This window comes from Lonchura striata, chromosome 2 (assembly GCF_050655825.1).
Source record: "Lonchura striata isolate lonStrDom1 chromosome 2, ASM5065582v1, whole genome shotgun sequence".
NCBI lineage: Eukaryota > Metazoa > Chordata > Aves > Passeriformes > Estrildidae > Lonchura > Lonchura striata.
Genome location: NC_140704.1, coordinates 50,391,912 through 50,415,908, shown reverse-complemented (window position 1 = coordinate 50,415,908; position 23,997 = coordinate 50,391,912). Strand labels below are relative to the sequence as shown.

Below are 23,997 nucleotides of genomic sequence, written 5' to 3'. Positions count from 1 at the left end.
TTTAAAAGATAGTCTTCTGCTGGAGACTAAATGGAATGTGTTTTATTAAACTGGGACTGCCTTATTCTCTGTTGACTTTGTTTATGCATTCAGCAGAGGTTACTGATTTATAGAGCAATAGGAACCCTTGAAATGCCAGGTACCTGCTGGGATCAGCTCTCTGACAAAAGATTGGTAAAACACAAGGCAGGTTAAAACTTTGAAGAGCTACAGAAAATACAATTGATTTTGAGAATATTTTTTATCTATAATTTAATTAAATTATGTAAAAAATATAATGTCTTCCTATATTCAGCTTCATTTGACCATAACAGTTCCAGGCAATTAAAAAAAAAAACAAAACAAAACAAAAAAAAACCCTTCAAAAAAAACAACAAATAAGCCCAAACCAAAACAACAAAACAACCAGCAAACATCTACATTTAGTAGGGTTTTGATAAGATTATACCAAGCATCATAAAATTAAAACATTTCCAAATAAAATTTTCTCTTGAACCATGAAGCATTACCTTGCATGCTCAGTAAAAGATACATTTTTATAGGAACAAAAATTTTTATTCCCTCTATGAAGTTCTGTGATTCCTAGAGCAAGATTAAGAAAGCAGGCAGCTGCTCAGCAGGATTTTTTTGTTGTTGTTCAGTGTATGCCTTTCTTTATCTTCTCTTCAGCTCAGAAGAGAGGACTGCTCACTTCCTTATACCACCCAAATATATAAGTGCTTCAAAAACACTAATTAATGTATCTTACTAATTTATTTATTAAGCGAGGAGTGCCATCATCATCGTTAGCACATCAATAGCTGCAGCACAAAAAAACTAAGGTGAATGTAATTGTTATCATGTTTTAATTTTGTGAGTCCACCAAAGAAGGGATCTTATGCATCTTCTTTACATCTACCACCACCTAGGTCTACTATACATGGTACAAAATAATTATTCTTCTAAAATATATTTTTTAATATGTAGTGTTTGAGCATGTAATTGGCTATTCCTATAACTGTAAGCAAAAACCAACTTAAATTTTATATCTTTCAATATTTTTATGACTCTAGTTTTCAATAGTAGTCGTTATTCTTTGATTTTTTTGTCCCACCCCTGATGCCTGTTATAGGATTTTATATGTGTATTTATTCAGATGCCAACCATATAGGCACTAGAACTGATTTTTTTTTCTTTTTTCCCTTAGGCATTTCCTGGAAATACAAACTCTGACAGTGTGGTCCGGCATGATTTACAACATCCAGTTATTGCTCAGTACGTGAGGATAGTTCCTTTGGATTGGAATGGAGAGGGCCAAATTGGGTTAAGAATTGAAGTCTACGGCTGTTCCTACTGTAAGTTTTTCCATTATGACCCTTTTTTTTCCTCCCCTAAATAAAAAATCTTTTTGAATTTTGGATTAAATCCAGATGTCAGAGACTTTTACCTTGGTTCCAGAATTGCTAGTTGTTTTAGCTAGGGCTTCATGAAATATTTGTTGGAACTTTAATTCTGAGCTGATTGTTTGTTCTTCTCTGGAAGATGCAACATTGGAAATTGCAACACTGCTCTGAAGTTTCTCCTTTTCATCTTCATGGTTTCTGTTGTAGAAGGCTTTGGCTATTGTATAAGCTTGATTGGCACATTTGAGGAAGAGATTGTATTCAAACAAATGTCATGTTGTGTCTTGAGAGATAAAATGGAAACAGGGTGTAATTTCTTGCCTGATATGCGTGATAAAATTAAAGCAGTAAATAATTCTATCAGAATGGCTCAGTTTGTCTAAATATCTGACACATTTTTCTGAGATATTTTGTTGAGTATTTGAATGTGACTTCAGAATTTCTTCTGAAATCCTAGTGAGCAATGGTACAAGTGCTTCTGTAGCTAAGACCTGAACTGATAATGCTTTAAGAAATTATGCCTTTCCTTTAATTCAATCCAGCCAGTGCTTAAGTCAGCAAACCTGCAAAACTGAGTTTATGATATCCTATTTCTATGTACTTTTTAAGCTGTATCCTGGATTTATTGGTATTTTAGCTGGAAAATGTTATTTGAGATTTGTGTTTTAATAATTAGACTTTAGAATAAAATGTGGAAGATTCATTACTGACTTCCTTGGGTGACATAAGACCTATTGGAGCCCTTTGCTATCCTGACTAGCAATATCAGTTGATTGTTGAAAAAAACAGCTGTTAGGTTTTTTATTTGATTAGATAGTCCAAAGACTTCATACTTTTATTCAACACCAATAGAACCATGAGGAATAGAGTTTTGATATTATTTTTTTCTTATTTTCATACAATGAATGTTTTAAAAATGTATATTGAATCACAGAGAATTTCCCAACAGCTGGAACTTAGTTGAGAAATCAAATCAAACTTGCTGTGGTATTGGTGCTGCTGTACTGGGGGTACACATGGTTGTTAGAAATATTTGCACAAATACAAGAGCATGACCTGTTGCAATAAGACAAAGCATAAAGGTTTTAAACTAATAGGGGGTCGATTTTGATTCGATATAAGGGAGTAATCTTTTACAATGAAGGTTCCAGGACACTGACACCCACAGGGGTGGTGGATGCTCCATCCCTGGAAACATTTAAACTCATGTGGACTGGGGCTCTGAGGAACCTGATCTAGTTGAAGACATCCCTGATTATTGCAGAGGACTTGAACTAGATGGCCTTTAAAGGTCCCTTCCAACCCAAACTGTTCCATGTTTTTATTATATCTGTTGTCTGAGGAACTGTAGGTTACACTAAAGGTAATTTTTACTTAAAGAGAATTGAGCTTCTGATGTTTTAGGTACAACTCTGATTAATCAGTACATGACTCTTAATAAACAAGTGTTTGCCATCATACTGCTAAAATGTTTTACATGCTGTTTTATGTATACCAAACTACAGCATTGCTAATTTTCTGTCATAATAAATACTCGCTTCTAAGTATACCTCCTTGCTTGTACATCAAATGCAAATTCAGGCATCTGGTACAAGAAACCAACATCTAGTTTACTGTCAAATGTAGCTCTCTTTTACAGAATAAAATGTAGCAGAATCAAACAAGAAACCCCACGATATTTACTGCAATATTAACACATAAAAATGTTACATTTTGATAACATGAATAGACAAAATGCTGTAGGTATGCAACAAGATGTTTTAGAGGCTTAAAGTAAATGTGAGAAAAAGTAAAACACAGCTTGCTGATAATATTGTTTTAGTTTTTTGATGAAAAGTTGTTTGCTTGTTAAACTTTTGGAGGAGAATAAAAAGCCCCTGCCTAGGAAACAATGTATGGGACCATAAAAATACTGATAAGGTGTGCCTTCACAGAAGAACTAAGATGGCCAAATATAATTTCATAATTTTAGTGATAAAGTATTACTGGTCTGTTTGTATTAGAAATTATTTCAGTAATCATTAGAGATTTTTTAATTTTAATATTTAAAATAATTTATTCTGGTTTTATGTGTAAAGGGACTTTTGTTTCAACATCTCTGCTACAATGCACTGTGTTTTTTACATGCAGAAATAGGGCTGCTCCCAAAATAGTATCAGTAGAAAGCAGTAGAGTGGCTGAGAAGAAAAACTAGAAAAAAACTGTGTAAAGATGGAGGAAGGCAGCCCTTTGGTATGAATACTGTAATCAGCGAGTACTGTTTACAAATTCCCAGCTTGTCTTCAAATGAATTATTTGGAGCCAGGTGTAAATGCTGCACCTTTCCATGTAGATGTGTCCTTTGGCAGAGGCCAAGTTTTTAACCTTATGATTAGAAGTGCATATATTTGCATATAAATATAAGCACTGCCATTAACCACTGTGATTTGGAGATTAATCCTGCTGTCATTTAAGGAACTAACCATTTAGATAATCACCAATTTTAAAAGACCTGATTAAAAGACCAGTTTCTAGTCAAATATGCCCTAATTTTTGGAACTATTACCTAAGTAAAAGGCTGCCCAATATATCACAATTTTAATTTTTCTTTTAGTTAATAAATTAATGTATTCTTTCATTAGGCATATTCAGAATATTCAGATTTTCCCACATTGCATGCAAGGTTTAATTGGGAAGCCATGCACACTGACTGTTAATACTCTGTCCTTGCACAATGCTGCAACTGGATCATTAGCCTCAGACCTTTAAGAAAAATTCTTCCTCACATTGAACTGCTTATTCAAACATCAGGTCATTAATTGCCATATTTCTGGTTCCTATTTTGTTTGTATATGTATATAAAATACACATTTAACTTTTTTTGTACAAGGGGTAGAATCCATGTCCTTCCTTGCCCAGCAAATTGAATTTAAAAAGGTGTGTTTTCCAGAGAGCCATTAGACTTCACATTTGTACCCTGAAGAAGTTAATAACATTATCAAAACTTCTTATTTTATTGTTAGTTTGCTAAAATTTTTAAATCTGTTATTTTAAAATTAATCTCTGTATTTTGTGTAGATGAGATCTGTGGAGTTGTCTTCTATCAGAAGAGTTCACAGAAGTCACCAAAAAAGAATTAGGGCCTTAATCTACAACAAGGTTCAGAATGAAGTTTTTTTTTTTTTCTTTCTTTTTCTATAGTGGAAAACTGACTATATCTTATTAAAAAAAAAAAAAAGTATTAAAATTGGGTAAAGAACTTGCTTAATAGCTAAATTAATGGAGAAATTTCATGAGCAAAATAAGCTTGAAAAATTACAGCAAGTAGATTATCATATAACATAAAAACCACTTTTTGGTCAATGAAATGTTTAGCTTTTATTTTAAAATTATGAGTTTTATAAACCATAAAGGGGAAAAGTGACATTACACTTGATGTAACATCATATATCTAAAAGCAAGTCACAAAGAAGAAAGCAATATAACCAAAGTCAAAATACCCACTGAAGTCAGTTAAATGAAAACTGATGGCCGAATTTTATCCATGCTCTTTTGGAGAAAAAGAGCAATGGCACATGACATGGATCTTCCACCTTGGTAACTTTTATGAATTTTTGAGACAGCAGCAAAGACATGGCATCTGGAGGCCATGAAAACTACAATATAGTACTTTTACTACTGATTCATGAAGACCATAATAAGCTCCTGCAGGATCATTGCCATATGAATAGTTCCCTTAATCTCCATCCTATGGCAGATGAATGCTGACAAAAAAATGGGAAATAAGCATATTACTGCATAGGCTTTGGCCATGCTTTTCAAGGTAGCTGTAAGAGGTCTTCTGGGTCATGAAATCCTGTGTGTGGAAAACACTCACGATACCTTTATTTATAAAGGAGGTTTTATATGGCTGTGCTGATTTTCTGGATCTAAACAGTAGATTTGTATCTTTTTGATAAAATTGCACATTTGATGGTAAAAAATTTCAAATTTCAGATTACTCACTTGAATTGTAGGACAGACTTGAAAAAAAACAAACAATACCTGGAGATGGCAGAAAGCTGTGCAAATATTCAATATACTCAAGGCAGGGACGATTATACAGCTTCATAAATGGCTGCAAGCCAAGCTGTTTACATTTACTGACCAGCTCTGTTTGCAAATACTTATGAAGCAGTGGGACTGAACAGATGTCACATGACCCGTATTCACAAATCTGTTCTTTTTCAGATATTAGCTCAACTACATGCACTGCTATGTCAAATGTTACTGTTTCGGTTTTCTGATTGGTGACTGGTTTTTGCCTTTTTTTTTTTTTTTTTTTTTAAGAGAGGGAGGGAAAAGAAGGAAAAATAGTAACCACAGTCCTATGGTTATTCATGAAAGAATGAATATTTTTATGGTGAGCATTTACTCTACAAATAGTAAAGTGAACGAAATTTTGGTCATGGAATAATGTTACAAGAACTAAAATAGAATTTGGAGGTGCTCTTAAGGGGTGAGCCAAATGAATATTTGCAAGAACTGATTAGGAAGTATTGAAGTGGTAAAACCCTTGGGCTGAACAGATCTTTGGTTGTTGTAGTTAATCTTGTTTGCCTGCGGTAACTTTGAGTTAAAACACTGTTTGCTTTGACAGTTCATTCTGCATTCAGCTGTACTTAGCTGCTAGGAAATTTACTTATTTGAAATCTGCTTAGCTTGGTTTCATGCAATAGGCACTAACTAACTATCCATGTCTCACTCACTATGCCCCAAGGTTTCCATACACATTTAAAAGAGAAATTTCCGTGTTGTCCAGAATAATCTGTTGAATCCAAATAACAAAATGACTGCTTAAGGTAGATGAGAAAGCTGCTTTATTTCCCTTTTGTTGAATCTTATCAAGTTTCACTTGTCCTGATTCAAAGGCATACCCTGGGCATTTAGTTTCACCAGCATATAGCATTAAAAAAAAGTCCCTGAATTGTCATGATTCCTATTGAAATACCCTGTGGTAAATAAAAAAAACAAAAACAACATGTTAATAAATGTATGCATACATATTTGTTCTTAAACTTTTGGTATGTGTGTGAATATATGCATAAATGGTGAAGGTATTTATGTAGTCAAGTAATCTTCATAAAATTTCCTAGCTCTTCTTATGATATTTTATTACTTACAATAAATGTGCCACTAAGTTTTCTGATCAGACTTTTCTGTGCACCTAAGTGATGAAGCATCATAAAAATATTTACTGTCAGAAAGGAAGAATAATTTTAAAGTGTTCATTCTGTGAAATCATATAATATTTCTAGAAACTTTACTAACTTGCTGTAAATGACAGTTCTCTGAACATACAGGGATTGTAATGTGGGAGAAAAACAGAACTAAAAGAATCATTTAGCAGAGGCTGCTGTGAGCTACAAAAGCTTTCCTTGTATTAGTGGTTTGGACAGTAAAGTGTTCTCCTAAGCATCCAGCTGTTTTTCCCCTTTTCTCTTAAATTCTCAGTATTTCTGTCCTGGGAACTTCTATATCTATTTAGACCTATGTGTTTGATTTTTAGCCTTCATCTTCACAGCTCATCAGTGGCAAACATATCTCGATATTCTCTTTCTGACATTAAAGGTGCATGGATGAATACTCACATCTAAACTATGGAGAGTGAAGGAAAAGAACTGTGAACTTTTTCTTTGCAAACTTTTAAAGATCTCTTTGAATTTATGTTGGTAGGTCTGCTTCGTTGTTAGTGTATTTTTTCCTACCTTTTTGTCAGATGAGAGATTTGTTTTTTTACTTAAGGTCATGAAAATGGACACCTTTTATCCTCCAGATAGTCTCAGGTTATATTAGTCATTTAACAGAAGAATTTTGTAATTTAAGACTAAAAATACCCTCTGTCTTTATAAGTATTCTCAGTAAAGATTTTTCTTCTCTATGACCTCTCCAGGAAAGAATACTTGTGGTTGTTCCTATAAACATTTTCATGTATTTTGGCATAAAAAATAAGTGAAAACAGGCTTCAGTCCATTTATTATCCTCAGATGTTATCATTGACAAACATAGGCCACTTTTGGTAATAGATACCACTTAAAATTTAAAATAATAATTAAAAGGTTGTGTTTTGTTGTTTAGTGCCCTAAGAAATAAACTTCTAAAATCAGAAGATTCAGGCTGAAACAAAAAAAAATATTTCTGAATACCTCATTGTTAAATTTTAACATTCTTTTCTAAATCAAATATTTCACAAATATTTTAAATAAAATGAATTTTTAGTAGAAAAAAGTTTGTTTTATTCTTCACATTTTTGTTAATCTGATGCAATATAAAGTTTTTCCCTCTCTCAGCTTTTTGTAGCCAGAAAAACAAAAAAGAAAAATCCATTATTTTCCACTTGTAATTGTAATGAGGCTACTGGAAGATATTTTCAAGCACCACAGCTTTGAGAAGTGCAACCACCATGTGTATTCTTTACAGGTTCATTTGTTAGCAAGCAATGAAAATATAATCAGTGTGCTAGTTTCAGTGGTGGCAGAATTAATTTTCTTCACAGTGGCTGGTGTGGGGCTGTGTTTTTGATTTTAACATAGGGTTGCTAATACAGAGATGTTTCCTTATTGCTGAGCAGGAAACCAAAATCTTTTATGTTTCTTGTACAGCCACATTGATGAGAAAGTTGGTGCTGCATGGGAGGAAACAGATGGCCCAAATGACCAAAGGGACATTCCAGACTGTATGGCACCTTGTTCAGTATATAAAGTGGGGAGAAGGAAGAAAAAGAGGGGGGTGTTTGAGGTGATGGCATTTGTCTTCCCAAGTAACCATCACATGTGATGGAGATGGCTGAACACCTGCCTGCCCATGGGTAGTGGTGATTGAATTTTCTGTTTTGCTCTGCCTGTGGCTTTTTCTTTCCTTATTAAACTATCTTTATATCAACCCATGAGTTTTCTGCCTTTTACTCTGCCACTATTTTCCAAATCCTGCTGGTAAGGGCATGAGTGAGCAGCTACGTGGGGCTTGGTTACTGTCTGGGGTTAAACCATGACAATCAGTCAGAGAAAAACAAGTATATTTTGTATGAATACATGACCCTCCAGCTTGTTCAGTCATATTCCTATAGAGTTTTCAATTACACTTGAATATTTTTTTAATCATTCATCATTTCCTTTAGAAGGATGTAAGCAGCTGGCTTGTTAGAAAAGGTTATTTTAATTATTTTTTGCTGTGGAATTAAGGAAAACTTTTCCCTAATATATAAACAGAATTTATGGCCATATTTGATAAAATCTTGTGGGATTTGATGAGTGTTTTTTAAAGTCAGATATGGCTGTTGTGTAAAAATAGCAGACTAACGCTTTCTAACTGGTTTTCCAGCAACTGCCCACACACACCACAGAAGGGATCCTCCATAGAGTGGTCTCTAACCAGTTAATGGAAGATGGAGATTTAAAACATGTCCTTCATAACCATCTGAAAACATCAAAATCAAAAGCAGAGCTAGAGTGTGCTTTTTCACAAGGAATGGTATCATTTACATAACTACAGTCAAAAATTTCAGGCTAATCACAACAGTCTTGCCTTTAATCTTTTTTTTGCTCATGATGGCTGTACCCAGCATTATTTTCTTGTATTCCTGTAAGTGCTCATTGATGCATTTTTTCATGGTGACTTATTCAGTAGAGAAATCAGGTAGGGGTTTTTTTCTCATGAAACAAAAATATTCATCAGATTTCAAACTATAGGTCTTGATCCCATGCCATTGATTTGGAGCCTGAAGAATCCCACTGGTATTTGTTTTCTTGAATGTCTGAAATAAAATACATTAAGGATGCAGTTACTTCCGGAGTCAGTTCAATTTATTCTGCATTTTCTCAGAAGTCTGGGTGAAGATTATGCATTTTGTATCTTTTATTTTAGGCATGGCAAGTGGAGTCTTACTGTGAGTAAATTCTTATTTCCTCTCTGCCAAAGGTTAGTGTTCTCTGATTAGAAAGTGCACCTATCAAAAAGTCAACATTACTGACAGGAAAAAAACAAATTTAACTCTTCATAGTAATGCTTTTATAAGGTTAAAACAGACATTTGTGTTTATATGTAGTATATCCCTATACGGAGTTATGTTTCTAGACAGTCCTGTTTCAAAGATGGGCTCTCATCTTCGTGAGCATACCTTTGGAGAGTTAGGTCACTGTGATGCCAGCTTCTTCCTGAATCCTCTTAAACAGAGAAAAAGTTCAGGTTTTTCCATCTCATGAAGGTGACATTGTATGGCCCTTCTCTAGTGGCCAATAAGGTTCCCCTCCACCTTTCCATAGAAGAAACCTATGACAGTTCAATTGCTTGACCAATTCAGGGTTGGCCAAAACTTAAAGTATAGTATTAAAGACATTATTCAAATGCCTTTTAAACACTGTAGCTCTGTTAATTGTCCTTGTCAGACTGCAGGGGATGCTTTCAAGCTAAACTGAAAAATGCATTGTCCTGCTCCTGGTTGCACATGCACATTGTGTTAATGCTTGTGAGCATCGTCTCTGAAACAGAGTCAGAAAAATAAAATTAAATCATGTTTCCAGTTGTAATCTTTGTGTTATATGTCTTTCAGAGACCACTGGCATTTCAGACAAATATTAGCATTGTTATTCGACTCATGGTGAGCACAGGGAATGGAATAGAATGAAATAGAACAGAAGGGAACAGAATAGAATAGAGCATAACAACTCAACTGAACATTTATATTTAGTTATGCCCAGAACTCTGCATGAGAAGCTATAACCCAGATCTGAGGGTTCCACCCTGGAGAACAGCTCTCTGAAGTGCAGGTGACAGGACCAGAGCTTTCAGTTTATCCTATGTGTTTCTCATGCTGCTTCTGTTGGTGTACAAATATTTAGACGTTGTCTTAAATTCATAGTCCTCCCTGGAGCAGCATAAATTTCCCAACAGCACTCCGCTCTGAGACAGTGCCTTGCCAACCCTTGCCTTACCTTCAACTTTCCTAATGGTATCCTCATCCAAAGAAGGAACATTTACCTTTCTGTCCAACCTCTCCTGCAGGTGAAATTAACTGGAGAATGAGGTAAAGCTACCTACAGTGTCCTGCTGACATCCATCCTGTCCAATAATTCTCTGTTGCTAAAAGCCCATAAGAAAACAAACAGTCGGACTTGTGGGTGTATTTCTTGTACCAGTGAATTATACTAAAATAAACAAATATTTGGCTTAGCTAAGCAATGTCTTATATTCAATGGCTTTGGTTATGAGGGCGTCAAATGTCTCATAAGCTTCCCGAGATTGGATTCTTTGCTGCTTTTCTTTTAGTCTAAGTATTTTTTAGGCTGTCACAAGAAGTTATTAATTCACAATAGAAATGCTCCATGCAATATGTATGGAAAAATGCTAGCTCTATTCAGATGTAGCCCTTTTTATTAGAAGATTTGATGCAATATTTTGGGCTCCATGATGTTGGAGCATGTCTGGTTTTGTTTGAATGGTAATGCAAAACAATGGAAATTTTTTCTCTTGAATATAGTTCAAGTTGAAGTAATTTTGTGTATGGTTTCATCTAGATATTAGATGGCTTCCTAAATTGCTTATTGAATAGAAAAAGGTTAGAGAGTTCACTTACTAAGTACCTGTTTGTACTTGGTGCAGATTGAGGTGAAAGAAAATCCTTTAAATAACAATACTTGTGATTTTTTAGAAATGCCACTGTGCATCAGAGATGATTAAGGCCTTTATAGTGCCCTCTCTTTTTTATAGTGCATGTAGTAATAGTAAAATGGATGTAGAAATGTGGGAAAAAGATTTAGCTGTCTTTTAAAGATTAAGAATTCATGGGACATTTAGAATTTGACTATCCTTTAGGAATTCATGGTGAAACTTGTTAAATACTGCAGGAAAATTTTAAATATGTTCATATGTTTACGCACATCAATTTGAAATTCTGTTTTTACATTTCGTGAATGTTCAGCCAAACAATGACAACGTACAAGCCAAAATGGCAAACATAAGCAAAGAGTGAAAATGCACATTCAAATTCGGCTTTAGTCTTTGTATTTTCATGGTGTCTTGAATTCTGAGATCTGCATTCATTAAAAAGAACATAAAGTTATGTTATATGACCTGTAATCATATGCACATATACCTATTTCAGGTACGTAGTCTGACCTGTTTCTAAGTGAGCAGCTGCCATTCCTGTACTATCTGGAAACTAAGAAAGCCAAGCTCTTCACATAAATGCCTAGTAGTTCTAAAATTTAAGAATATATCTTTAAATAAATATATTAATATAAATATATATTAATATAAATAAATATATTAATATAAATGATAAAGATATATAAATGAAGAAAGCTGTGGAAATTTTGAAAATAATGTAAGTCAATCCAAAAAATTAGAAAAAAAGTTATTTTTATACATTCTAATTCTGTGTATTCCTCAGATTTTATCAGCCAGCATTTAAAACTTTCATAGAGATTACTGTTAAAAAATAATGAATATCTTATTAATAAAGAATAATTATTAAAAAATAATGAATATCTTAGGGGATAGGATCTGATCCTACAAATCCTCTAGAAACTTTCTTGCATAGAAATGTTTCTATCTTTATGTTTCCACATTGACAAGGTAATTGGAGTTTAATTCTTTTAGTAAGGAAATTTTCTTTGTTACTTTTTTTTTTCCTAATAGACCATATGTCTTTAATTGTCCTATTGGTCTTAAGTACATTGAAAAACTTGAGAAACTGGCTTTCTAAAGCCACAGCTATTAAAAAAAAAAAAACCTCCTTGGAGGGTCAATACTTTCCTTACCTAAAAAAGCTTTAAAAATTGATTAGGAAGAACTGCAATTTTTGTACCAAACCTATATGCAAGGCTGGTGATGCTGTTTTTGTAGTGATTTGTTTTGGTAATTATCTTTGTTTACGGTGAGTCAGACCCAGGGTATTTTGTTAAATGGTGATGAATCAGTAAAGAGAAGCAAACTTTCAGTGAATATATACAGGCCAGACAAGGTAGTTGCTCATTTTCTTCAAGGTGGGAGGACATTTTTGTAGCTGTGGTAGAGGATGTTTGCAATAGTGTGATATGAGAAATGCCTGTTGTGCTTATGTCTTACAGTAAATGGTTTTAAACTGATGCAACAGTTCTAATAAACATCTTCAGCACTGCCCTTTTATTGACTGCTGTTCCAAGAGAGTCAAAAGGAACCTAGTAAGGCCCATGTTTCAGCTGTGCAACCTTTCACTCACTGACCTAATTTTTCTCTCCTTTCCATTTTTAGTCGTTTTTTCCAAAAGTCTCTGCTATGACTTCTGTCTCATTGCTTTAATTGTGTATAGCTTCCTGATTCTGGTCCTTCCTTGTCTGATTTTTCATAAGTACAGTGTGAAAAACAAGGGAGTATTCAGGATTTTTTTCTGATTTTTGAATGACAGCACAAATGTGCAGTCCTTTTCATACATTTAGATAAAGATTTTCTGTCCAGCTTGTGACTAAAAGTAAATTACCTGTAAGTCCTCACTTCTGGAAAAATGTTAGAGTGATTTTTGTTGAACTATTTACATAATCAGCAGTTTGGTACCTCAGTATCATTTTAATTTTTTCTATAATATGGATATGAGATGGTGGACAAGTTTTGGAAATATCAGGTTTTGGATATATGATAAATTTCAAACTCAGCTGGCAGAGTTTCACCCCTTTCAAAACTCAAAAAAGAACTTACATAAATTTAGGAATTAGATTACTTGTAACAACTTCAGGGGGAGGCTTTTGTCATCGTTAGTTCTAATGTAAATAATCAGAAGTACTAATTGTACAAAGCATTGGTTTTGGAGGAAAACTGGCAGGATAATTGCCCAGGCATTGAGCATGCCTCTGTAAGCCTAAGCTAGGTCATAATGCAAATCACCCAATTTGAAAACTGAAAGGTAGTACCATATTTTACACACTGCTGAAGATTTCTACTAACTTGAAAAAATTTTGGTGGTAACAAAGGGGAAAAAAGTCTGTTGGAAGTTTTTCCACTGCACACTTTTAGTAAGACCTGGTGGCATCTCACCAAAGGCTTTCTGTCAGTGATGATTAAATGCTTACATCATTTTCATGCATTATGTGGAGGCAAGACTTCAAATCAAACACATCTCTGAGTTATGTGGCAATTTTTCTGAAAACCTTTAATTTTGCATTATTCCAACTTAATTCTGACCCTAGGTTTGACAGCTGTGTCTTGGGATAGCTGCAGACACAGTGAATGAAATCTCTCTTTGTAGCACTGCATTTTCCACAGATGGAGTAGGGGAATTTGAACAATTGATCTTCTGCCATAATGCAGAAGACAGACATTAAATACTCATTGTGAATAAACCAACCTCTTCCTTTTATTAAATCCAGCTGTAGAGAGGAACTTCATCAAGCTAGACAAGCACATACCCCTAGGTTATTTCACCCAAGAGAGAGCTCAAATATATTTTCCATGTACTTTGAGTTTTATTTATGTTAGTAAATGTATAAAGCCAGTATTATTCTTGTATTCGAGTGTGCAAGTCTCTATGTTTCTAATAGAATCCTTAGTTTGAGCTGAAGGAAAAATACTTTGAACAATTCAAATCCCATTGAACTGTGGAAAAGCACCTCTCCAAAATTTGGACAGGCTTATACAATTCAGCTGTTTAAAAATGTTGGCATAGAATGTATCTTAATTATTTTTTTTTTTTTTGCATGTGCTGTTTCAAAGGGTATCAGTCTGTTTCAGCTTTCTGGCATAACTTTTTTCTTGACTCAGCTTTCTGAACTCAAGGATTACTTGTCTATAGAATCAGTATTATGTGATTGTAAACTGCATTGAGTCTCAAGCAATTAAGACTGGGATTTCTGTTCAGATACTATCAGAAGAGACTCATGATGAGCCTGCTGTTCCTGAGAACTATTGCTGTTTTTAGAGAATTTTTGTAATATATGTGGCTATATAGTCTACACTCAGTTCAGGGTCAGAATTATGCAACCAGTGGGGATAACGCAGCTTCTGGGGATAAGGCAGAAGTTAGAGCCAGAGAAGAGGAATGCATGGGTTTAAAAATAAATTTTATTCTTTATTTCTTCCATTTCCCTCTAGTATCCACATTAAATCCTAGGTTCTATAAAGAATAGTGATGTGAGTCCTTCAAGATATTGTCCATCAAGCAGTCCCAATTTCTGATTTCTCTCTTCAGATCCATTGATTTTCAGTCTCCAGCTCCTTCTCTTTGTCAGACCAGATATTCATTCAACATACTGGTTTTATGCTTGAATTTATTTCAGCCTCTTTAAGATTTTTCATACTTGTGTGAAAAACTTTATGGTACAAAGTGACCTGTATTTCTGTTGTCTTCAAAGATGTGAAGTGTAGGCTTTTCCCAAAGTTCTGATTTTAACAGTAAGCGGTTTTGTTTAGATGTTGTTTCATATCTCTAACAAACACATTACTCAACATTAAATTTTATAAGAAAAAAGTCACTATTAAAGTCTCTGAATCTTATATCTCAAATTCTGGATTTAAATGTTTCATTTAATCAAACCTTAAAAAATTAATTAGACTTTTTACAGATAAAAAACCCAATAAAACTGACATTAATATCCATTATTCATTTTTTACTGTTAACATTGCAAATGTTATTTTTTTTTTCCTCATGATGGATAAGAGATGGGGTGGAAAAAGAAGCTGGCATTTTCTGAGGAAAGAACATTTTGATTTTAAGCTTCACAAAAAAAACAAGCTTGACCATTTACATTGAGTAAAGTATACTAATTTGGAAATAAAAAAATGTTTATTCAATTTTGAAAATTTACAACAGTGTATTACCTCCTTTTAAAAAATAGTGACCAGCTTTTGTAACCACTTGCTTGTTCAGGATGCACTTAGCAACACACAAACACCCTCAAAGCTCTGTAGTCATTTGCAATCCAAAAAAAGAAACTTTGCCCAAGTGTTTCAGAGCAGAATATGCTGAGTGGGACATTTTAGTTTGCCACTTGAAGACTACAACTTAGGTCTTGTGGAAGGGAGGAAAAAAAGAAAAAGAGGTTATGATCCCAGAACACACTATCAGAAATAAAGCAAAGGAATCAGTACAGTCATTGCAGTAAGAACCTTGAATCAATCTGGTGTTTTTTCAGTAAGACATAATCTAGAATGACACATAAGAAGAAATTTGATTTACCTGCTTAGTGCTTGAAAGCTTAAAATATGTCACAATAATGCCATAAGGAAAACATACGAACAATTAGTGCATGTCATTTTGAAACCATATAAACCTGTGGAGCTACAAATTTAAAATAAACAGAAGAAAATCAAGTTGGCCATTTGTTGTCTAGTCTCAAAACTAAATTAACAATCCATAATATCCCAGTACATGCTCTTGTTTCTCAAACAACATGAGATCAAATGATTTCCAGAAGTGCATTAGCACTGGTAGTACAGGGATCCATGGATAAGCTTAGAGAGGGCTGAGCTGTCATAGCAGTGTCCAGACCTCTGTTCTGTAAGGTTTCTGGGGCTGGAAATAGTAAATTTTTGTTGCATTCTTTGCTAATGTGTAAGAGAGATAGGTAGATCTCTCAGTACATGGCTATCTTTATTTGTCAGCTTTGTGTCGTTCAGAGAAGTTGGAACGTGAGAGCACTCCTACATCCCAGTTTTTCATTGAAATTTGCATGGTATACTTACTAGAATTCACTTCCAAAACTTTATAATACGAAGGAGTATTTTTTTCCTCCTGATGTCTAGGCCTTCCCTTCCAGCATGAAGACTAGTGTACTAAGATTAATCTTCCTGTCTTGTTACATGATGGGAACAGTTATGCTGCTATCAACATTTACATGTCTAATATTAAACTTCTTAGTCTGCTTTTCTAGATTTAAAGGGGAAAAAAAAGGATTTTTGAAAGTTCTCTGTGCTTCTAAACTTTATTGTAAGTATTGCACATATCTTGTTGTAAACACTTCGAATAGTTAATGTGTGCCATTTCACACAGTCACGTAGAGTTGTCAGCATTTAGGGATCAGTTTTGGGAACTTTGCATTGAAAAAGTTTTCCTAAATGTTTTCAATTTTTCAGCCTATGTAAAAGGATTACTCTGACTCTCTTGATACTACTTAACTAAAAATAGTTTCTCCAGAATGTTGTGATAATTGGGCAACATTTGCCTTTCGATGTCAGATGAGTCACAGATTAAAGAATTACATGGGTTATGGCCTATGTATCTTAACAGGATGCTCAGATTACTAGAAAAGCTCTTTTTTGTATGAGGCTTTACTGTAGTGACTGCATTTGCTACCTACAGGGATGATTATTTACTTTGCAAGAGAAACCATCAAAGTAGGACCAATAGTAATACTGATGCAGCTTAATGTTCAACAGGATTGTTCTAAAACCAGCTGCACATTAACAGCATAAAAGCTTGAAATCTATAAAGTTGCATTAGGGAGGCACTGTTATTTTTTTCTGCATCTCTCTGAAGTTGCCACCGTCAGTGTTTTCTCTAATTCCTTTAAAACTTTGTATGTAGACTTGTCCTGTTTCTCCTATCTCTTTTTTTCCCCACAAAATTTCATTTACTCAGTTACTTAAGCTGACACCAGCATGGCTTTTCATGTTACTGTACAAGCTGTTGTGATAGGCTTTGACCATGAACACAGGAGTGACTGTCACATAGCTATTAAAATGGGATCCATTCATTACATTTTTGCCTGACTGTCTTTGTGTCAGAGAAACAGAAGTGCCAATGCATTAGCAGTACCTTCTGGGTGTTTGTTCTTCAGAACCATCAGCTCCTTCTAAGGAGGCCAAAGCACCAGCTTATCTCCTACAAAGTTACTGAGCCAACATGAGTAAAGCACAAAATAATGAAGATAGTTCACATTTTAGAGGTGAAAATAAATTTAAATATTGAAATTCTTGTAAATAAAAAAGTATATAAGAAAACTTCTGGTGGACTTATTTAAGCTACTGCTAAGTAATAGAAGTTTAATTCTTCACCTTCCTAAGGTTTTCTTTACAGAAATGTACCATAAACCAAATCAGAGTTAAGTACTGTGACAATTAAGATTATGCTGTAAGTACAGCATCACAGTGCTCCTAAAAATAAGTATTTAAAACTATACCTTTTTTTTTTTTTTTAATAATTTGGAGGTTCTGTTTCTTTGTTTCTGACTGTCTCATACAGTTCATTCAGTACTCATATCAGCTGGTTTTCATTTGGGATGAACCATAATTTCATGACACAGAAAATTAAATTTGGAGCAGCTTTATTGTCTTTTCTGTTTTCTTGCTTCTGTGTATCTAATAATAATCTTCATGGTTTTTTCTATATTTCTACTCAGGAGCTATGGATTTAATAAATGAAGAAAGTTTTTTAGCATTTCTTAGAAAATAAAAATTCCCATTATTTTGCCCTATGTAAAGACAGAGACTAGAATTCATAATGAGGTTATTTTCTTTCACAGAAGGCATTGTTGGCAGTGTTTTGGATAAGCTGAAGAGTTTTTGGTCCCTTTACATCTACTTGCTGCAGTTTGCTTATAATAATAATTAAACTCTTACTGCCTGGCCTCAGTGTTCAGCGCTTCCTCTGGATGACAGAAATGTTTCAGAGAAGTAAAACTGTTTCATGTGCTTTATTTCACTTCTTTGGTACTTTTCTTACTTTTCTAGTGCAATTTTTCAGTGCAATCAGATTTTTAAATTCTAACATTATACTGGTGATGTAGGTAGGTAAACAGAAGCAGCATAAAAATGTGTAATAATGTTCAGAACAGCAACCAATTAATCACTGTATTCTCTGAAAAATCTGCAGTAGTTTCTAGCACTACCAGCAAAATATGTTACTAAATCAGATCACAGCTCCCATCCTGTACTTTTTTCTTGTCCCCAGGCTGCGCAGAGTTAGCAATTCATCTCTGCCATGGAATAATGATGCAGAAAAATATTCTGATTCCTCTAGAGGAATTTTCTCAGATTTTGTGTTTATTTTACAAAAATAAGTCTGTTTTTCAGAATTCCTTTTTATTGAATATGGCTTTAAGAGAATGCTCTGTTTGCAGTTTTGGGTGGGTTTTTTGTGGTTATCCTAGAACAATTTAATTCAATTTCATTTTAACCCTCAGATTTTACAAAACACAATTTGTAAAACTTATTAATAATTTTCTAATTAGTAAGCAAGATGCAAATTCCACTAGACTTAAACGCTATGCTATGCTAAGCTGAAATACCAGCATAGTCTGTAAATAATATTTATCTAAAACATGTATGACATTAAGCAGGAAAACATGGTCATTTAAGTATTGTATCTTATACCCTTGTTCTGAACAGATGCATGAGCTTCCTCAGCAGGATCTATGAGCTTCTAAAGACTTCTGTCATTTATGTTGTAAAATAAGTCGTGTTCTTATTTGAAATGCAAATGTATACTTGCTAACATTTGGTAAAAAGGGCATAGTTACCCATAGATTGATATACAGAAGGAGTATTTTTCACAGAATGAGTGATTATCATTATTATAAGTACATACTTCCGTTAGATTTGCATCACAGCTGTGTCTGGTACCCATAAAATTCTGGCACACTGTCTTGAAAGAAACAGAGCTCCCAGGGTCTCTGTACTTCTGGTGTTTAGCAAGGGAGATGTAAAGAGCAAAGCAAAGGACAGCCAAGTTTCTGTGCTCCCTATTATCACAAAACCCAGGCAAATGTCCCGTGTTAAAAACAGTATGAAGTTCACCAGGTGCATAGACACACAGAAAAAGTAAAGGAGCATTTATAAATCCTTGAAATTTTTCACAAGTAGAAATTAAAGTTTGAGTGTGTTATCATATTATGTATTGCATAGTGAAAAGAGGCTGGTTTAAAAATATTCCTTTTTATTTTTATGAATAAAGTGTCATAGTATAAAAAAAGTTCTGATAATATTCTGAGTTTTTTTTCTTGGAATCAGTACTAATAATTTAATTCAATTGCATAATGTATTAGAAATCATTGGCTTACTATTTTATTATGATTGCTCAGAGAGAAATATTTTAAAAGTCAAAAAAATAAGACATTGCAATTCAACAGGCACAAGATATTTGATGTTTACCTTTGTTGTAAGAATAACATTATCCTTCAACTGTGTGCACTGTGTAATCAGAAATCCAAAAAGCCTATTTATACAAAGGATTACCTCTTTCCTAGCAGCTCAGTACCAGTCATATCAGAGATATGAGATTTATTATGGTATGTCCTTTGATAATAGCAATATCCACACTCTTAAGACATTTTTTTACTGAAACACCAGTGCAGTCATTTGGAAGTTGTCCAAAACTAATACGGATTTTACCAAGAAAATGAAACTGTATGCATCTAATGCAGGAAAGCATGTAATAACTGAGGTACTCATAGGAAAACTGCACTATTAGCTTATGTCAGAAAATACTGGTCAATTTGTGGCTATGCTGAAACAGAGACACAGAGAAAAGCTGGACAGGATGGGCTTTGTCCCTCTTACAGAGAAACTTAGGCACACAGTGAAACTATCCCTTGGGAAAAGGCTGTGAGAGATGGTGTCTGCAAGAACCTGAAAAGAGGTTGCAGCAAGGTGGTCTTGGTCTCTTTCCCCAGATAACAAGTGATAGGCAAAGAGGAAATTACTTTAGAGGAGGTTTAGATCAGATATTAGGAGAAATTTCTTCACTAAGAAGGCTACAGAGCACTGGAACAGGCTTCCCAGGGAAGTGTTTGATTTATTATGCTTGGAGAGATTTAAAAGACCTGTAGATGTAGTGATTAGGGATGTGGTTTAATGATGAAGATGGCAGTGTTAAGTTAATGGCTGAACCCAATGGTCCTAAAGGTCATTTCCATCCTGAATGAATTTATGATGTTTCTATGATTTAGAAAGCATAATAGTTTTAGGATGTACATGCCTCTTTGCATCCATATAGCAAACAAAGCCAGAAAAGCTTTCTTTCACTGATATCTGAGTAATGAAAACTTCACCCACCAGGTACAGCATATCTGCAGTCTCTCAATAGTCTCTAACTTCTTCCTCCTGTAGTAGTAGTCCAATGTTTGATATACTTATTGTACTGCATTTTGTTTTCATATATGTCTTCATGGACTTTTATATTGTGGACTGTCAAATGGTGTGTGGTCATAAAAGCCTGAGAAAGAGACAAGCAGGAAAAAGCTATTCTGAATTTGTATATACAGTTGAATGCCTCTGATACAAAATATTAGTGTTAGGTACTGGCTTCAGCAAAGAAAGTCATGCTTATAATAAATCACCAAGATATAAAAATATTCATATTCTCAGGCCCCAGGTCCTATCAGTTGGAGTCAGAAAGCTATCAGAATGCTCTCTAGTGGCTCAAGAGAAATAAAAAAATAAGATTTTGAACAATAAGGATAAAGATGTAATTTATAAACTATGGATTCAGCCAGAAAGTGTTGTACTGGGATCAATATATTTAAAGAAGAATATATAAATTATAAGATTTAATCTTCTCTAGTAGCTTAGTGGTGGTGGTGCTGGTTATTTTCATGGGGATAAAGATTTTGGTTAAGTGTGTAGCCTAAACTGCACAAAGGAGGAACTTGAAATGAGAAATGGACAAACGAAGTTGATTTTCTTTTCAGTATGTTGCAGGATAAATCTCTTTCCATATTTAAATTATAAACTTATAATCTACTATTTTATTAAGAATCCTCTGTTGGTCATTAGAAAAGCAGAGAGGACTCCCACAGTACCCAGACTCTTGTTGAAGCGTAATTACAAATGGCTGTTAAGACATGATAAATACCTCCTCCCATCTGCTTTCCTGAGTATCAATCTATGTCTAAATGCATATATATATATACATATGTGTGTATATGTATATATATATATATATATATGTATATATATATATATATATATATATATGTATATCTATATGTATATATCCTAAGGCCAACAGTAAAACAAAATGCACACACTTTTTCAATTCCTGGTAGTTATCAGAAACAGTTTTATTTTATTCCAAGGTGAACAGATAATTTTTTAAGAAATATATTTTTGAAGAGAATTTTAAGAAGAGATACTACCCTGTTCATGCACAGTCATGAGCATATATTAGATGTTCCACCCTTTTAGTTCATCTTGTTAAAGTTGAAAATTATTTACCTAGGGTATAAATTTTGCAGACAGTTAAGTACATGGACTCACTTGTTGAGATTATGTGGTATGAACCACTTTAAATTTGTACTGTGAGCCATAATGGAGTAAGAGCCCATCATAGATCAGAGTCTTAGACAGACCGTCAAGAATAGGTCTGGAAAGGAACAAAGAAAAGTAGTTTGTATAAGACATGGTGAAGGCACTTCACAAGATGGAATGGTCCCTTCTTCAAAGATGAATTCTGCCCTTTTTTATGGCCAGACTTCCAGAAAAGTCTTTAAGTATTAGTTGTCTTTTTTTTAATTCTGACTGCAGTGCAATTAATTTCTAATCAAGTCTAATCTAAGAGAATTAATTTCCACCTAAATATCTATTTTTTCATTTGAATTTTGACTTCAATCCTCTGAAAAGATAACTGTCAGATTGCTAATGTGTGATAGCCCATGAGGTTTTCTCAGAAAAAAAATAGTTGTAGTATAAAACTGAAGGTTGGTTGGAGACTGTGATGGTTGCACCCACTCTGCCTTTTTCTGACTTCCCCCTTCTGCAGGAAGAGGAGAAAAATGTAAGGACTGTGAAAACACACATGTACTGAGATAATGACAGTTTTATAGTACAGAAAAATCTACACACACAATCAAAGCAAAAAGAGGAAATGTTTTACTATTGCCCACCAGCAGGAAGATGTCCAGCCCAGGAAATGGGGCTCAGTGTGCCTAATGGTTACTTGGGAAGACAAATGCCATAACCATAGTCATCTGCCCCTTCCATGTCCTTTCTCTAGGCTGTCATTGCTGAGCCTGATGTAATTTGCAATGGAATATTCCTCTGTTTGGGTCATCTATCTTGACTATGTCCCCTCCCAACCCTTATTCACCCCCCAGCCCACTGACATTTGGGGGTGACGTGTATGTACAGACAGACTCAAGTGATAACTCTGGAAGATTTCAAAGATGCATATCCTTCCTTCTGTCTGATTTTTCTTATTCTGTTACTGATATTTGCCCTGAACAGAAAATCAATGTAGTATTTAATCAATGTAGTATGTAATCTAGTACTATGATGGACTTATCTATCATAACACTAGGGCAGAAAAAGTAAACGATGTAAGTCAGAATAAATTTATCATGCATTTATTATTTTGCAATCTAATAATACAGCCTGTTCTAATAATGAATGTCTTGTTTGTCAGTCATCTATTTTGAATGAGGTTATAGGTTAGAATTCTTTTCCCTACTGTCAGAACACATTTGTATAATACTGCAGAGTACATGCCAGTTTGTGAATCTAGCAGCATCAGAATGCTCTGTGAACCTAAAAGCAAGTATTCCATCAATATTTTTTAATTATTTGAGGAGTCACTAAATTTAATAGATAATTTAATAATGTTATAAAATAAAATATTTCACACAAGAATAATTTCCTTGCATGTTGCAATTGTTCTGAAATATTATTATAGGGCCTCCAGTCTTTGTATTTTCATTTCTGAAAAGTACTCAGAGACCGTACTATTTTGATACAAAATTTTAAAATGCATAAATGGACACAAAGTTTAGCTTTGTAGAGGGTAGAGAATACTAAGGAGTTAGAGAGGGACTCAAATCATCCTTTTGCTGTATATCCCATTGTGGATTTTGAAAAAAATAAAGATGTGTTCAACAATTTGAGACAGTCAGCTTTGTCTCTGATTGTGGAAGGCCTCGTCTTGTATTTCTGATTCTAAGGTATATCCTAATGTACATACCAAATATCCATAGAATGGGTTTGCACCTCTATCTACCTAGGAGAAACAAGAAAGGGGTGGTGCAGCTACGTGTAAGGATAAGTGGAAAAGGAAAAATACACCTCAGAGTCCTGAGGTGTGGCTGAAATCTGGGCAAAATGCTGGAACACAAGATAATTTTCTGTCATTCTTTGGAGCTTTGCTGGCAGCCTGCTTCCCACTGTAAAACATTTGGGATGTGCCAACATCCTGTATATCATCCTTACTGAGCTCCTGCCTACTAAAATGGCATTTAGAATTAGACCAATGCCTCAAGGCATTCATGAAGTGCTGAAATTGCAATTGTGATTGGAATGGGTCAGGAAAAAAATCACCTGCTCTGAGAAATTTTGTAGATTCTGGCAAAATTACAGCTATCAGTGAATGGAAGTAAGTGTGGTAAGTTTTGGAAGTTTTAACTTCCAAAATTCATATTGTTAACATAGTTCACAATATGAATAATGATAATGTTTTTTCTGTAGGACAAATGTTTTCTTCCTAGACAGCAACTTCCATGTAATATCTATGGGAAAGGTATTCCCGGGAATACTTATAAGAAAACCATAAATAGGGTAACTGTCTTAGATAAAATGGCAGAAAAATGTGTCCAGAATAATGTCAGTAATTTTTCTGTTTCTATAAATGTTCTATACCCAAGGTGAGCTGTCTCTGTTACTAATCACATCAGACTGGAAAGGACATAATTTTCTTCTAAAATTTGAG

The 23,997-nt window shown here is 34.2% G+C and overlaps 1 protein-coding gene across 5 annotated transcripts in view; it reads left to right on the top strand.

The window, feature by feature from the left end:
- CNTNAP2 (contactin associated protein 2) overlaps nt 1-23,997 on the top strand; it is a 1,072,692-nt gene that overhangs the window by 445,288 nt on the left and 603,407 nt on the right. For all 5 annotated transcript variants that reach the window (XM_031503926.3, XM_077786381.2, XM_085573411.1 and 2 more), the window contains one exon: nt 1,187-1,334. In XM_031503926.3, the coding sequence (XP_031359786.2) occupies nt 1,187-1,334 (148 nt within the window). The remainder of the gene's footprint in view (nt 1-1,186; nt 1,335-23,997) is intronic.